At 38.4% G+C, this 15,970-nt stretch overlaps 1 protein-coding gene across 1 annotated transcript; it reads right to left on the bottom strand.

The window, feature by feature from the left end:
- Positions 1–297: 297 nt before the first annotated feature.
- GGH (gamma-glutamyl hydrolase) lies at positions 298–15,931 on the bottom strand. Its single transcript, XM_064651993.1, has 9 exons — positions 15,668–15,931; positions 14,680–14,794; positions 13,244–13,294; positions 10,243–10,327; positions 7,053–7,191; positions 6,075–6,181; positions 5,886–5,976; positions 4,475–4,612; positions 298–2,331 (listed from the first exon to the last, which is right to left on the bottom strand). The coding sequence occupies exons 1-9, from the start codon at positions 15,804–15,806 to the stop codon at positions 2,210–2,212; spliced, it is 987 nt and encodes a 328-aa protein (XP_064508063.1). The 5' UTR covers positions 15,807–15,931; the 3' UTR covers positions 298–2,209.
- Positions 15,932–15,970: the final 39 nt, after the last annotated feature.

Genomic DNA, 15,970 nt, shown 5'->3' with positions numbered 1-15,970 from the left:
AAAAGGCTGTATGACAATGACTTGTGGGTGGCCTTGTTGAAAGCTCCCTTGGCTCAGCAGCCACATTTAAGCTCAGGCCCTGGGCATGGGTCCCAGCCTGAGCTGCGCTGTGGGTATGTCTGCGCCCAGCCACGGATCTCACTTATCCTGACCCTGGCTTGCTGTAACCATAGCAAGCAGACAGTTTGTAACCTGTACAGTAACCTCCTGATTTGTGACTAACATAGATGGAAACAAAAAGACAATGACTATTAATGCTTTATCCATGGCATCTAGAAGAGAAAAAAAGTACACACGTGCTTGAACAAAAGTTTATTTCATGTATCATAGAAAAATCATGCATATCATCAAGTAGGGATTTATAAGATAAAGGAAAGACACATATGTATTCATAATATATAAACTGCTCTCACCATATTACACAAAATGTTACTTATAGTTACACACTTAGGAACTAATTACTACCATTGCTGTTGGCAGAGATTTCACTTGCAAGATTGATCCCTGATTTTAAGGCTAAAAGCTGCCCTCCTTACTTAGGCAAATTCTTTGAGCTATTCCAAAGAACTCAGTCTGAACAAGAAGTAGAAGAATGGACTTGGTTTATAAGTATCCTAGCTGCTACATTTATATGCAACTGTAGAGTGTAACCCTCTTTTTACACTCGGTTCTACTCAGGAGTCAGCTAATAGTCACCTATATTAAAATGATAACCATTTCCTGAAGATGGCTGATCTGAAAAATGTAAAAATAAGCTGTAATATCACATATTTAAGCTTGTAACTACCTGGAAGTGTTTTTCTGGTAGACATAGCTAAAGTTCCCTTACAGGTTTGGGTTTTTTTTATCTGACGTATTTCACATTCTCTTATGCAGTTGCTTCATGATAAAGAATAAGTTAGGGAGTGTTTTACTTGAAAAACCTGAGAAACTTACCAGATTTATTCAGATACAGTACCTGAGAATACAAGGTTCTACAAAACAGAGCTGAGGTATAAACCTGAATTTTTCATAAACTCCAAATCCCTACTGATGTTAAAAACAATTTTGAAGCTGTGCTATAGAAGAGAGTTATATGTGATTGTCTCAGTCTGTTTTTGGACACCACACAAAACCACTGAACAAAATTTTCGCTAAGCGTGAAGCAAGGTAAAGAAAAAAGGTATCAGTGCATTGCATGCAACTGCTATTATCACATTACGTTGCTTTTAATAGGTTTCTCACATACATTCATCTTTTGTTTGAATTCTAGCTGCACTGAGCTACCCAACAAGACAGAAAGAAACTATTGTCTTTACCAAGTTAATAGGAAACTACCTCTTGACTCCAACTGAAAATTCTATCCAGCTACGAGAAAAGTCAGACTCTTTAGAGAAAAAATTAGGTTTACATTCTTTTAAATACAAAACAATGAATGTCTGATCTCATATCTGACATTTACTCTCAACTCCCAGACCTATTCTTGGAGGATATATAGAACTGAATTGAAAAGAATGGAAAGTGGAATCAGCACTTAACTATGACCTCCAAACCTACTTATTTTATTTGATGTTTGCAATGCTGACTTTACACTGCATCCTCATATTTAAGAAGGCCTTACAAGGTATAAGGACTCCAAACAATACTGAATGTACAGGAGAAACAGTTTCACAGATTGGATATAATGTGCTTCTGTGGCAAAAACATCTTTTTGCTATCATGCCTCCTTACTCCATTTTTGAAATGACAAAAGATCCCTGGTAAGAAATTGGTTGCATACACTTACTTATGACAAATCCAAGAGTCTCATTTGTTAAATCATTTGAAAAGGACAGGATTTTACTAAGCAATACATCTAAGTGTCTAGTGCTATCACAGTCCACAACATTTTACAAAGAAAACTCTCATATTTTAAAATATATGAAAGCTTTTCCTTGTACTAAAGGTGATTACTTCAAAGTTTATAAGCATAATCAAGTCCTCTTCCCTGGAAAGAAAAATGCACTTTTCTGCAGCTTGTCTTAAGGTCTGATCCAAGACGATTATTATGGCATTCAATGTAAATTTTTATATTAATGTTCCAACAGTGCAGAATAAATCATTGTAAAAGAAAACTGTTCTGGCTTTCTGTCAATATATCAGCTTAATTACACAATGCTGGCAAATAATTTCATTTATAAATAACAACACTGCACCTTTGACAAGATACACTGCACCTTTGACAAGATACTCAATCAAAAAAATAGGTTTGCTGAAATGCAGAAAATGTTCCTGTGTAAACTGGAGCATAATTATAAATCAATTCTTTTGTTTCCTCATCTTCACTGGGGAAATGGTGCAGGCTCTTCCGGGCTGTAAAACATTGTAAAAGTACAGATCACTCTACTGTCATCCTCCTCAACAATATCTATCTTGGTAAACTAAGTTATTTTGTGTAGCATAACAGCAAATGAAATTACAGTAACTTCTATGTGAAGAACTGTGAAGAAATATCTTCAGAAAGCTAGTTATAGCATAGTTTATTACTGGAGAGGGAAAATCTAAAGCCAAGACTGTACAGAAATAGTTATCCAGGAAATATCGGCAGTATATACCAGAAATACCAGTATTACTACACTTTTAACACTGAAATAAATGCATCAGAGTATCAACCTACTGAAAGTATCACACTGGCAACTCCGCACAAGTTAAAATTAATGATGGATGGATACAAAAATAGTATTTCAGAAAAATGGTTTAGTTATTAATTTGTCACAGATGAGTGTATTTTTGCCAGCTGAGAATAGTTTACATTTTTTACCCTATGGCTTATTTTCAAAGTTAAGGAAGACACTCAACCTTTCATCAGCTAAAAACACCAATTACTCATCACAAAGTTATGATACGAAGTACTTAGTATAAGCAGCTTATTCTTCTTTACCTTCCCAACAGATTGGGAAGCTAATGAATAATAACTTCTAATTTGGTAGATGAGATGGAGGGTAGACACATACAGTTGGCTGAAGCAAGCTTGTTCTATAGAACTGAAGGTCAACAGACCCAAAAGCTAGTGACATAGTGTGGCACTATGCACAAGCAGAGTGCCACATATGTATATGTGTAAACATATACAACAGAACTCGCATTGTGTCTTAACAGGACTTACAAGCAGAGTTGGCACTTGTTTTGCCACACTTACTTCAATAATGGCCTGAGCAAGCTTACTTCTATTGGTAATACAGTGTGCAAAGAGATACTAGGGAAAGTAGTGAGCAAAACCAGAAAACACACTGCATTGTAGTATTAAACTACAAAAGAAAAAACAGACTCATACTGTATTTTCTCCTTTTTCCCCTGTTATTTTTGTCTTAGTCCACCGTCTCATAGAATCATAGAACAGTGTGTGCTGGAAGGGACCTTAAAGGTCACCTAGTTCCAACTCCCCTGCCACAGGCAGAGACACCTTCCACTAGACCAGGCTGCTCAGAGCCCCAGTTCAGCTTGGCCATAAGAACCCTATCAAAATTCCTAAAATACAGGAAGCTTACAGATACTGATAAGGAATTCTACATGGTTGTGCTACCTTTTGACAAAGAGGACTGGGACTACTTTATGCAAAAAAGTGCCCTGAATTTGTACAAAGTACAACTTTTATTTCTACACTCTCAATGACTAGGTCAGCACAAGTTGTATTTCTTTAAATCACTGTCTACTTTCTCCAGTAGGTGACTCTTTTGATTAGAGATCAAGCCTAGAGATCAAACTCGATTAGCTTAATGATTATGTTCTTCATAGTGCCAATCAATCAGGTAAGACAATTTCATAAATAGTACAGCAGAATGGTTTAATAGGGATAAATAAAGGAATAAAGTTTGATTCCTTCAAATACTCCTGTATTTATATTCTGCTTATTTATAGCAAATAGACAAGAAGTGTCATAAAATATCAAAGTGTTATGCACTAATTACGTTCAGATTCTTAAGGTATAAACAAATTAGTGCCTCTGTAAAATTAAAAAACTTTTTGTGCTGTCTGTAGTATTGCACCCCTTTGACACATCTATATACTGGCCAAGTAGTATTTATAATCCTAATGACATGCATTTTTGCAAGCAAAATTGAGAAGATATTGAATGACCATAAGCCAGTTTGGAACTGAAGAAACCTCTGGAATTATGAATGGAGTACTTTTTTTGTTTTATTGTCTTTGTGCAAGGGAGGTCAAAATGTTACAGTGATATTTTGAAATGGTAGAAAGTCACAGCACAATGTTTTAGAGCCAAAAGAGTTTGAAAAGAGTTTGTGGAATGCTTGGCCTTTTGATGTTACTTTCACTAAGCCATTCTATTTCTAGTATTCCTTGGTTTTTTATAAGCCTATAAAGCTTGCAGTCATCTTCTCAGAAAGCTGTATGAGGTACTGAACTTTGACAGCTGAAAAAGAAGTCTGCTGTCTTCGAAGATTTTCACTAATGCTTCACTCTACCCCCCCACATTTATAGATAATAAACTTTTTACCTTCATTAACGAAGAAATCAGCCATATAATATGCTGCTCTTACAGCGGATGGGGAATGTGGAATGCCTGGAGAATTCTTCCACTCAAAAGGATTTTTCTCTGGATGCCACTGCAGGCTATAAATTGGGTATTTGTATGCTACAACAAAACACAAAACACGTAAGTAAGGTATATCCCTTAAGAATTATGTGCTTAATCTTACTGCAAAAGAAATTCAAAGGATGAGCTACAAATATGCCTCACTTATCAACAGTTTCACAAAAGCTTAAACAACAAGTTGAAATGCTGTTAAAATCACAGTAGAACTGAAGGAAAATAAATGGATGTTGTAAAAGGAGGGTCTCATTCCATGCAAGAAAATATTTGTATATCACTTTTTTGATTATTCGTTTCAGAATTAATATATATATATATATACTAAAAAATAATGTTACAAGTGTATCAGTCTCAAAGCTTCCTATATGCTGCCAGCATCACTCAACATTCAATATTCACAGCCACACAGGATGCCAGTTCCATGGGAGAGATCCAAGACTTAGTATCTCCTTGAAGGCCCGGTCAATCCAGGGGCAGCTCCCATCTGCTCCGGCCAGGCTTGATCCATGCTGGGGAGTCACTCCTTAACTTTCTTACAGAGAACAGCAGCACAGCAGCTGATGACTGCTCTGTGATAAACTGCTTGCAGGCAGGGATGATGCCTGTCATTAGCCTAATCAGGTTTGCTGATCAAAGTGCTATTCTTCTCTTTTGGAGGACAGCCAGTATGCCACACAGAAGAATCCCATTGGTGACAGCTGGGCCTTACTGTAGGGCTGTTAGTGATGCACTGATCAAGATAAAGCACTCCCTGAAGAGCTAAATTGTTTCTTGAGCTGAGCAAGCCTAGTGCAAAACAGACAACATAAGGCAAGTAATGCAAAAGGCTTTTGGAGGAGTGCAATTACCAGTATTACCACTAAAGTAATGAGGGATGTTGCTATTCCCTCAGGAGCCTGAATTGCTCTTCCCATACAGTAAACAGATAAAGAGCATCTAGGGAAGGCAAGCCTAAGCAGACAGATGGAAAGCAAGGCGCAACAGAGGCACACTGCACTGCAGAGGCATTAAACTGCTACAGGACAAGGGCTGTGCAGTTCACATCACAGCACTCAAATATGCCAGTGCTAAAATGTAATAGCATATTTGGAAGGGGAACAGCAAGTGAGAGAACTAATTAGGCTCACAGTTATGTACTCAAAAGACAAAATATCCCAGCAAACAGAGTAAGCTCCTCAAAGCCAGAGCAATGACAGAGTTGATGCTCATCCTGTTATTCCAACAACTTGCAATATGAATTAACATCAATGCCACAACACCTCTAAAGAACTAGTTTGTTACAGTCACAGTTTCCAAAGCAAATTAATTTCCCTACCTTCCATGGTAGATATAAACTCCACTTCATCATCGGTGTTAGTGGTCAGAACATTATAGAAATTACGAAGCTTCTCATTATTTGTGAAATTCTGTGATAAAGAAGGGAGGAAAGGTGTTATTTGCTCATTTATTTCTAGTTTTAACAAAACAAATGTGTTTGTATGCAGGAAATAAAAAGATCAAATACCTCCATGGAGAGGCTCCACATATGGAAGTTTGATGTCAATGGCTCAGTAGCAAATGCGTGTAATAAATCATCAGGGAAATTCCTGAACAACCTACTGTCTTTTGCAGCTATTACGAAGAAAAAAAAATGAAAAAAGGATATTGTCCATTATCCAAACTGCTATCAAATGGAGTAATACAGAAGACAATTAATAAAATGCTGCATTAAAATAAAACGCTGCATTAAAATAAAACTGTTTTGGTAGTAAAACTTTATTATTTTAGAATACGTTGCAAGAAAAATCAGTGAAATAACTACAACAGATTTCCAATATGCTGTTACCACTGTCTTGACTCAGAGAGGATCCAACTTTGCCACCTAAGTTCTCACTAAAATAAGCATCATTATTTGATGCTCATTTCCACTCACAATGAGCACAAATGACAGAACTTGTGAATGCTACATGATCTGCAGATGGACTACTCATAAAGTAAAGGGTAAAGTATCCACAGAGGCTACATTTTACAAGTGTTGCTGAGTGCCACAGCTCTATCTTAAGAGATCTCTCTGATTTCAGTACTGTTCAAATGAGACAGTAATGCTAATATTCATCATTAGGAAAGATGTGATTTGAAAAATTTAAAATCACCTTCTCTCCTAGTTTGATACGTTCTGAACCTGTGAATTTTGTTCAACCTGGCAACAAAAAGGGCCCTAAATGGACATTATTTTTGTAGGTCCAAATTATCAAATGACTCAAAGAGCCACAACTGTGGTTTTTGCTGGCTGCTGTTGGTTTCAAATGGCTTGTGCTCATATCTCTGCTTTAGAAGTGACAGAGTTGCGCTGACTTTCTAAAAATCATTAAGGTAACTTAATAACAAAGAATTTAACAAGACAATCATCAGAAACCTCCCAAACATTTACCCCTGAATATTTTCCATGAAAATATACCCCCTCTCAGCAAAACTCAGACATGAGATGTAATGAATTTTTCACCTGAGGTAAAGTTCAGAGGGAGTGAAAAACCATTTGTCTTGGTATTAACAAGTAAAACTTCGCCACTTGTGAGATACGTAAGCTCTTCGTGTCCAAGACATGTTCCCCACACTGGGAAATAATCTCCGTTATCATTAGCCTTCAAAATAAAAGTAACAACATAAGGAAAAAGTAATGAAAGTTTACAGAAAAAAAGACTGACAAGAACTTCCAACTCTTTTCACTTTCTTTTGTGTAGGTGAGAAGCATAACTACTACAGTAGTACAAATTGCTACTAGAGGAATTATAATAATCCTATCGAAATAAGCACAGATTCCCTTAGTTTTTCCTCCCAAAATATGAACACTAAGGGATAATGTACACATGTGTTGAAGCAGCAAAAGCCTAAGGTTGATACTGATTTGCTGTTCTGTTCTATGAATTAGTAATGTTGAGAGAAGACTAAAGAGAAACCACAAAATGGCAACATTTCCATAAAAAGGACAGTCATTAGAAGGAACATAAATGAGTCCATCATTATTTTGAGAAAAAGCCTATCCATTACAATTCAGACTTTTATATGAAGCATACTATGATCACATAGCAAGGGACTTTTGCAACATCCACAGGCTCATGCCCACCCACCTGTATTAGGAAAACATGAATTCTACTACTAACATAGTTACAGTCTTAAGTGACATACTTCTAAATTTGTTTAACTAGCAGGTTTGGACCTGTGTTCCAGAAAGAGAAAATGTGAGTTTAAGCAACACTAAAAAGGGGCAATCATTTTGAAAAGCACAAAAATTGGCAGATTAGTGTGAAAACAAGGAAAAAAAAGGAAAAAGGAGAAAAAGAAAGAAAAAGAGAATACAACTAGTTTTTCCTGTCACTTAACTAAGCACACTGCATACATGCAGTGGAAATCTGCATTTTTATATGGTTTATACCTGATAGTAAGCACATGTTAGAGACTGCGACATGTTTCAGAACTCCTGTTTTTGTGAAATCTGAGTAGTCTTTCTTAACTTGATTCTAAACATTTTAAAGTTATGCATACCAGAACACATACACACACACACACCCCTCCTCGCCCCCAGAGAGCTGCTGTTCAAAGCCATTTTTGAGAAAGCTGAAATGACAGGCTTAGAATAAAAGTGTTACCCTATTGCATTTCTGACAGTATGGTAATAAAAGCCCAGAGAAGTACTTCTCAGAGCAAGACATGGAAAATATACAGAAGGAAGGCTAACAGTACTGCAGTCTTCGTGACCACCTGTCACGCACAGCTAGGCACAGGACTTACATGAAAGACAGACAGTGGAGTTGCAAGTGAGGACTAAAACAACTGAAGGCAAACAATAAACTACAGTTTAAAAGCAATTACTAATGACACATAAAGATTTTGTGTTCCTCCCCTTTTTTTAAATAAACAATAGTATGGAGGTTAAGCATGTATTAAACAACACCCAAGACATCACATTTTAAAAGCTAATTTAAAAGCTGGAAAACAGTATTTCATTTAGGTTTTTGCCCAGTTAGTAAAATTCTATTGACTTGATTGGAGATTAGCATTTTTCATCCTCTATTCATATTACAGCAGAGCCAGATCAAAGTAATTTCTCGTTGTGAACACTGGCAAATGAAAAGGACCTGACATATGCTTCAGGAAAACATAAAATTCAGTCCTAGCTTACCTTACCTTAGTAAAACTACCAATATTTTATAGCATTAATTAAATCTTGAAAGATGAAAATCAAAACACAAAATCAACAAACAGCAAAGAAAAAGAAAAACCCTGGCTTGTTAATAAGGGTTACCTATGATGAACTGAAAATTATTTCCTGCCTTTCATTCACTGGTAGTACACACATCAGCTAATGATGACATCAGCTCTCTGACCATAAAATGACATAGGCAATTCAGTTCATCATTGTGAAATGCAAACAGAATTTCATAATAGTGCAATAAACCATGAGAAACCCTTGCCCCAGTACTAAATACCAAGACACAGGCTGCAGTTCACACAGTGAGCAGTTCCAAAGAGACAAATGAGATTAATTGTCTCACATAAAAGTGAGACAGTCCTTGCAAGACTCAGGTTTAAGGCAACAGACTAACAACCACCATGAACAAAGACAGACAAAAGAATAAAAACATTGGTGTCATGGGGACTGAAGAGATGGGAACTTAATTACTGAGTTGTATCAGTGACTGGTCCTGTGAATGCCACTGTCTGTGCTTTGCTTGCTTGCTGTTGGAAAGTTGGTAGCAAGGGTAGAAGAGGAATTCCTCACTGCCAATGAACACTTCTACCACAGTAACAGTTTAAGCACTACTAATAACTGCCTTTAGAACTGTGCAAAGTTTTCCAAAGTATGGCTTTTGTGACAATTTTAATCAGTGTTAGCTGAAAATAAAATAAAGCTGGTAAAGAGGGAAAAAGGAAGAAAATGTATGTTTTTATTCAATTTGAATACAGGAGATTCTTAACAAATCACAGGGATTGTATATAAAGCTCAGTGCATCTCCATGCCTTTCCACAAAGCAAGTTTTACCTCAAAATGTGTGCTTTGTATCTGAAACTCTTCTGCTCTAAGAGAATTAAATTTTTAATAAGGATTCGGAGTCTTCCTGATGTTCTTTAAAAGAAACGGTTTTCTCAGAAATTCAAATCTTTTCTTAATAAAGCTAATGATCATATATACATTTAGAGATAATTAATACAACCTCTCAAGTACTCTTCCCACTACTTTTGTATGCTATATATTAAGCTAGTGTTTACTTTAAAAATCTGCTATATTAAAGTTACCAATGCAAAGAAATAGGTAAAGTGGTATAAGGTGCTAATGCAGACCCCTCATCTGCACTTCCAAAGATATATTTAAATCTACTTAGAGATAAGGTAAAATAAAGGTGTTTCACTTGCTGTAACATATACATTAAGGGAGGCCTTAGTGTTATATTATTGCAAATTGGTTTATTTGAGAGTCACTCCAGAATTCCTTCTGAGCAGAAGAGGGTGTCAGAAGTCTGAATCTTAAGCTGCTAAATGACTTTTTTTTTAATGCAGAAGCAAGAAGTGAGCTACCTATTTTCAGGTTTACAGTTAACACACTGGATGCCAGCGCAAAACTGAAAAATATGAACCTGTCATTTTGATCTCTGAACAGTGACAATAACAAGAACAGACTGTTCCTCAGTAATTACCTCTAACGCCTTGTGGTAAAATATCTTAGCAACCCTCGCATATTCTGAAGTCTTAAGATCCACACCACCTCCTGGAAAAAGTACCCTGAAAGGCAACATCCAAGAATATGATTAGCAACAGTGATAAAACCAGAATGCAGACAACATACACAGAGAAATGTCTGATAGCAGCTTTAAGGGTACGATTCAGGTCTCGGTTTCAGAAGTCTATAGACAGGCATCTATGCTTCCATTATGGACAGCAGGGATGTAGTCAGGAAAGTCACTGGAGATTCAAATAGGTTTTCTAGAGCAGATACTGGCAGGTAGGTAGGTTGAACAGCCCTGTCGGTTCCACTGACTGTACTGACTAGCATTCCATTAATTGTGTGACTTTAGACAGCTAGTGCACATGCAGATAGCTAAGTTTAGGTGTTTAGTCTTTAACTGAATCATATCCTAAATCTTACTGTTCTTCCATTGAAGAATGGTTATTACCACAAAGTAGTGATCAAGCCTACTGCAACATATAGAAGAGAATAAACAGAAAATACATAAAACATACAAATTTCAGCTGGTATACAAAAAGGTTGTATGCCATTTCTCTGTCAAGTCCTGTCCTGACTCTTAGCTGGCTCTTACTACCCTTTAAAATTCTGGCCCAAATCTTAATTCATCCTGTTCAGTTTCATTAAAGAACTGTGGCCCTGGCAGAGTGATCTTCTTATTGCAGATAATACAGATCAAAAAGTTCCTATTAAAAAGAAAAAAAAGTAAATTTGGCCATAACCTTTGGTCACACAGGATCCTCTATAGCTGAAGACCAAGCAATCTCAGAAACAGTTTCAAAAAATTAGTGCACAAGCCTTTTCCACCACAAAAAATAATCATCAGAAGCAATTCCCTGTGTGGATTCCCAAACCCAAACACCACAAAAAAAGATTCAGTGCAGTCTAGTAGAGATACGACATGTACACATGATGACACAGAAAGTAATAAAATACCATCAAAACAGTAACATAAAATAAAAGAAGCCTCTGCTGGCTGTATCTGCAACAGTGCCCACAGAACAGAACTGGATGTGTGAGCGCTCTTCATCCCACTGCTGCAGAACCTCAGATTTACTCAAGCCACATCCACTAGTTGTTGATTTTTTTACCAAAATGTCTGAAGGATTTCCTCAGCATTTCTGTGCTCTAAAAATGGCAACCTGTATCAATGAGATACTAACAAGCAGTTAGAATCAACTAACATCTCAAGTGATCCCAAGCCTTTGCAGAGCAACTGTGCTTTTAAACCGTTGTGACCAGGTTTATTTTAAGGCGAATAATGCACATGATCATGCAAAAGCCACCAAGTGTTTGGTGGAAAAGAAGTATTCACAAAAATAGAAATCAGATTACTCTCCATTGTCAACACTGAAAATTAATACAGCTGAAGGTATTTTTAAAAGAGGCTAGATTATAGATTTCTTCAGAGATCTAATTAAACAAATAAGGTGAGCCTTACCTGGAAGTAGTGAAAAATTCACTCCACCTATTCCTTTTGTTCAAACCAAAAACTGGTCAATACTAATTAGGAAAAATGATTGCCATTTTCGCTAATACAAAAAGGAAATAACCCATTAAGTAGCAATGATAATGGCTTGACATTGTCATAAGCAGATTGAAAGGCAACTACGTGTATTCCAGTATCTCTAACTGGTTAGAGCTGATGAGGTACACCGAGCATTTCAAAGGCTACCTCAAGTGTACATTGCTATATTCATAAAATTATGTCTCTACTATAGCAAATTTCGTGACTTTAAGAAGGTAGCATTTAATAATATGAAATTTCCAACTGCAAAGAAGCAACATGAAAGATCATTGCATCTCCTTCTTATTCTAAGTTTCCATAAAAAGAGAAGTAATTCCCTCCAGAGATCTTATTTGTTATTTATACACACAGCTATACTGTGGAAGCCATTAGTAAACAGTGGAGGGCAACAAGAGGAAACATAGAACATCCTTACTCACCTACATAGCACAGACTCAACTGACAGTCACTGCAAAAACAGAAGGACATGGGAACTGGATCTACTTGCCTAACACCCTCTTCTGCATCGAGGTAGGTGGTGAGGCAGAAAGAATGGAAGACCCCGTTAGTGAAAAGACCTTTTGGTAACCAAAGAGAAGCTGGTAGCCATGAGAAAGGGATGAAATTATTAATTTTGTCTTCAACATGATTAGCCACAGGGCACAAAGTGTCACTGTCTAATACTTGGTTATATATCACAAGACTGCAAACACCCAGGGGTTTAGTGCACAGGGCATGCTGTGGTACATGAGGACAGTGCTCTCTAAGGACAGCCAAAGGCTCAAATTCTGAAAATTCTACACATGCTGATTAACACTCAAGCATACGCATAAGTTTAACAAAAATATCCATGGTTTAAGATGCTCATCTCATGACTACAAGTAGCCCAATCACATGCTACGGCCTCATATACAATCAGGGCTGTGGAGTGCAGCATCAGCTGATTTTAGTCTTCTAAAGTGCACTTTTAGCACAAGGCTAAAAAACCATAAAAGGTTTTGACTTTGCTAAGCCCACAATAAAGTCCGTTAAGGAAAGGGTAGGAACAGAGACGAAATACCAAGCAAGTGCTACTAAACATCAAAATTAAGGTGACAGCTCAAATGAGGAGGAGAGAAAAATTAACAAAGAGGAAGTGGGATATTTCACTCGCAAAATTGTTAATAACTATGATGCCGCTTCTGCCTGCCTGCAGACTAGCACAGGAGAATGCCAAGATGAGCCTTGGCACTGTTGCAGATTATCTGTTGTGTTCCTCAAGGAAGGAAAGGAAGCACATCAATACTGGATGAAATAATGCACTCTCTCTCTTAGAATATATTTTCACATCTGCAGTGCCCAACACAATCTCTTTATAGAGTAGGAAGACAGTGTTCTTGGGAATACAGCAGAGCTCAAAAACGGAACTATCATGTGTTTCAACAGAAAATCAGTGCTCAAAACTCACCCGTTAATAGAATGGAATATTCTACTATATTCTTCATCTGTAAGATTTAATCTGAAACACCAAAAAAATAATTATAGAATACATAAGAAATACACATATTTAACCACAAAAATATAATTGTTATTGAACAGAAGCATCAGACATAGAAAATATGTAGAAAGCATGCTTTAAACAGAATAGAATAGACCCAGTTCAAATTAATCATTTCACTTGAAACAGCTCAACCTATAAGACTGAAAATAGGGCCCTGTCAGGTACAGTTCAGGACTAGGTACTCTGAGACCCTTTTGCAGACGCTCAAAAAATTTACCCTTTACAGGAATGGTATGGTTATTATTTCCTGCAGACTGGCAACTCCGGTTTCCAGCTGACTCCAAGAAGGGCAGAGCTGCAAATCCTGGGTCACACCCATGCACCCCCAGCCTCCTTGCCAGCATGGCAGTATGAAAAGCAGAAAAGGGCTTGGTTCTGGGTAAACACTGCTCAGTGATAATAAAACAATCTCTATATTATCAACCCTGTGTTCAGCACAGCTCCAAAACACAGCCCCATATCAGCTACTCTGAAGAGAATTAATATTACTCCAGCCAAAACCACATAGCACAGATGGCTACATTTCTGAAGAACTGATACGCTGGGTACAAGTAAAGTGTCCAGCTTTGCTGCATCTAACTCAATTGCCAGAATTAGAAGCATCCATTTATGGATGAAGCTTCTGGTCAACAAACATTCTGAAAGTCCCACTAGCTACGTGAGGAATGTTGGCTTCTAATTCAGGCACTTAACTGGTGCTCTTATTGGACTGTGTAGATTTTCTGCAGATGTATTAGTATAGTTTTTAAGTTCTGATAATTATAATTTTATCATTTGATTTCAGTGCACTTAATATTTTATAGCTAGCTGCTGGCTATGAAGTACAGTCAGTTATGTTACTTAGTCTGCTACTTTTTACCCAACAACCAAAATACAACACATGGAGTTAGTAACCCGTAGTTTGAACAGAACAGGACTTTGGTTTCTTAAAGGAGTACTGATAGCCTTCCTTGATTCCTTGAATTCTATGGCTACAGAATGTGACAAAAGATAGTAGTATCTATGTATCTAGATATCTATGTGTGTTTGTAGGCACTAAACAGTAGACTTAAAACAGCTAACTTCAAAAACCACAGATACAAACTACAAAGGGGAATTTTACAGGTAAAAAAAATTAGTACTTTCCAAAAAAAGACTATTAACATAAGAAATACTAAAATGTACATGTCCACTCTGCTTTTATTCTGATTTCTAAAGACTCCCTGAAAACTCTAACATCTCCAAATAGTCTTGGAGGAGCAATAAACACCCAGAAAAGCAGCACAACTGCCTCCTATGTTTCTTAAGTGGCACCCTTATATAATACAATTATTATCCACTCCTAAGGATATTAAAAAATCTACCTTATTGGCACAGCTCGGGCACCAGCAGATTCCACAAATTTCACATATGAAGCTGCAATATAAGATCTTCCAAAGCCCTGGAACTCGCCAAAGTGGCTTTCCTGTGCCAATATCCCTGAAAGGTCAAAAGAAAATTAGCACTATACATATTTCAAACATTACACACTGAAAGAAGATTTACAGAACCAGTGAATTAGTTAGGTTGGAAAAGACCTCGGAGATCATCAAGTTCAACCTTTGATCAAACTCCACACTGTCAACTAGACCATGGCACTAAGTGCCATGTCCAGTTTTTCTTCAAACACTTCCAGGGACAGTGACTCCACCACCTCCCTGGGCAGTTCCACTCCAATGACTAATCACCCTTTCTGCGGAGAAATTCTTCCTAATGTCCAGCCGAACCCCTCCCGTGCAGCTGAAGACTGTGCCCTCCTGTCCTGTCTCTAGCTGCCTGAGAGAAGAGACCGACCCCCATCTGGCTACCACCTCATTAGGCAATTGTAGAGAGTGATAAGGTCACCTCCGAGCCTCCTCTTCTCCGAGCTAAACAACCCCAGCTCTCTCAGTCGCTCCTCATAAGGCTTGTGGTCTTATTAATTAATTAATTAAATTCCCATTTCCTATATGACAGGTCGCAGCGATATATTTACTGCCCGGAGGAATTACAGGCACGGAGACAACGAGGCATCAATTACGGTGCCCCGTCACAAGGTACCGCATAAACACAGATAACCTGACGAAGACTCGGCTTCCCTGCCTAGCACCATAACTCCTTAAATAGCCTATCGTTGTTTTAAGATTTTTTTTAGAGAAAGCACGTACAGCGTTAACGCTACTTGCAACAGCTCCAACCAAACCTACGCTCGGGGAGACATTTCACTCCACCCAGAAACCGGCAGCGCTTCCCTTCCTCCCCCGGCACCCCCGAGGCGGCTGCGAGGCACAGCCCGGCGCGGCCGGGGATGCGCGGGGAGCGGCCGCCCCTTACCGATGATGGGTTTGTCGTTGCGCTCCGCCGAGCGCTCCCGCAGCACGAAGGCGGGGGCGCAGCGCAGCACGGCCAGGAGGAGGAGGAGGAGGAGGAAGGTGGCAGCCGGACCCAGACGGAGCCCTGCGAAGCGCCCCATGGCCACGTCGCCCACGGCCAACCGGACCGAACGGCTCCGGGCTGCGCTCCCGGCCCGGCCCCGCGCCGCGCACCGCCCGCCCCGCGGCTCCCTGGGAAATGCAGTCCCGGCGAGCCGCCCCGCCCCGCCCCGCCCCGCCGACGTCTGCGGCACCAAGGGATGCC

This window comes from Pseudopipra pipra, chromosome 1 (genome assembly GCF_036250125.1).
Source record: "Pseudopipra pipra isolate bDixPip1 chromosome 1, bDixPip1.hap1, whole genome shotgun sequence".
Classification (NCBI taxonomy): domain Eukaryota; kingdom Metazoa; phylum Chordata; class Aves; order Passeriformes; family Pipridae; genus Pseudopipra; species Pseudopipra pipra.
Note: the sequence above shows the minus strand (reverse complement) of the source record. Positions and strands in the feature narration are given on the sequence as shown.

Bases quoted from the DNA above. Each gene is read 5' to 3' on its own strand.
- GGH (XM_064651993.1), bottom strand. From the start codon at position 15,806: ATGGGGCGCTTCGCAGGGCTCCGTCTGGGTCCGGCTGCCACCTTCCTC. The intron at 10,328-13,243 runs GTGAGTTTTGAG...GTTGCCTTTCAG, and splicing joins ATATTCCATTCTATTAACGG to GGTACTTTTTCCAGGAGGTG. The intron at 5,977-6,074 runs GTATTTGATCTT...TCTTTATCACAG, and splicing joins TGTGGAGCCTCTCCATGGAG to AATTTCACAAATAATGAGAA.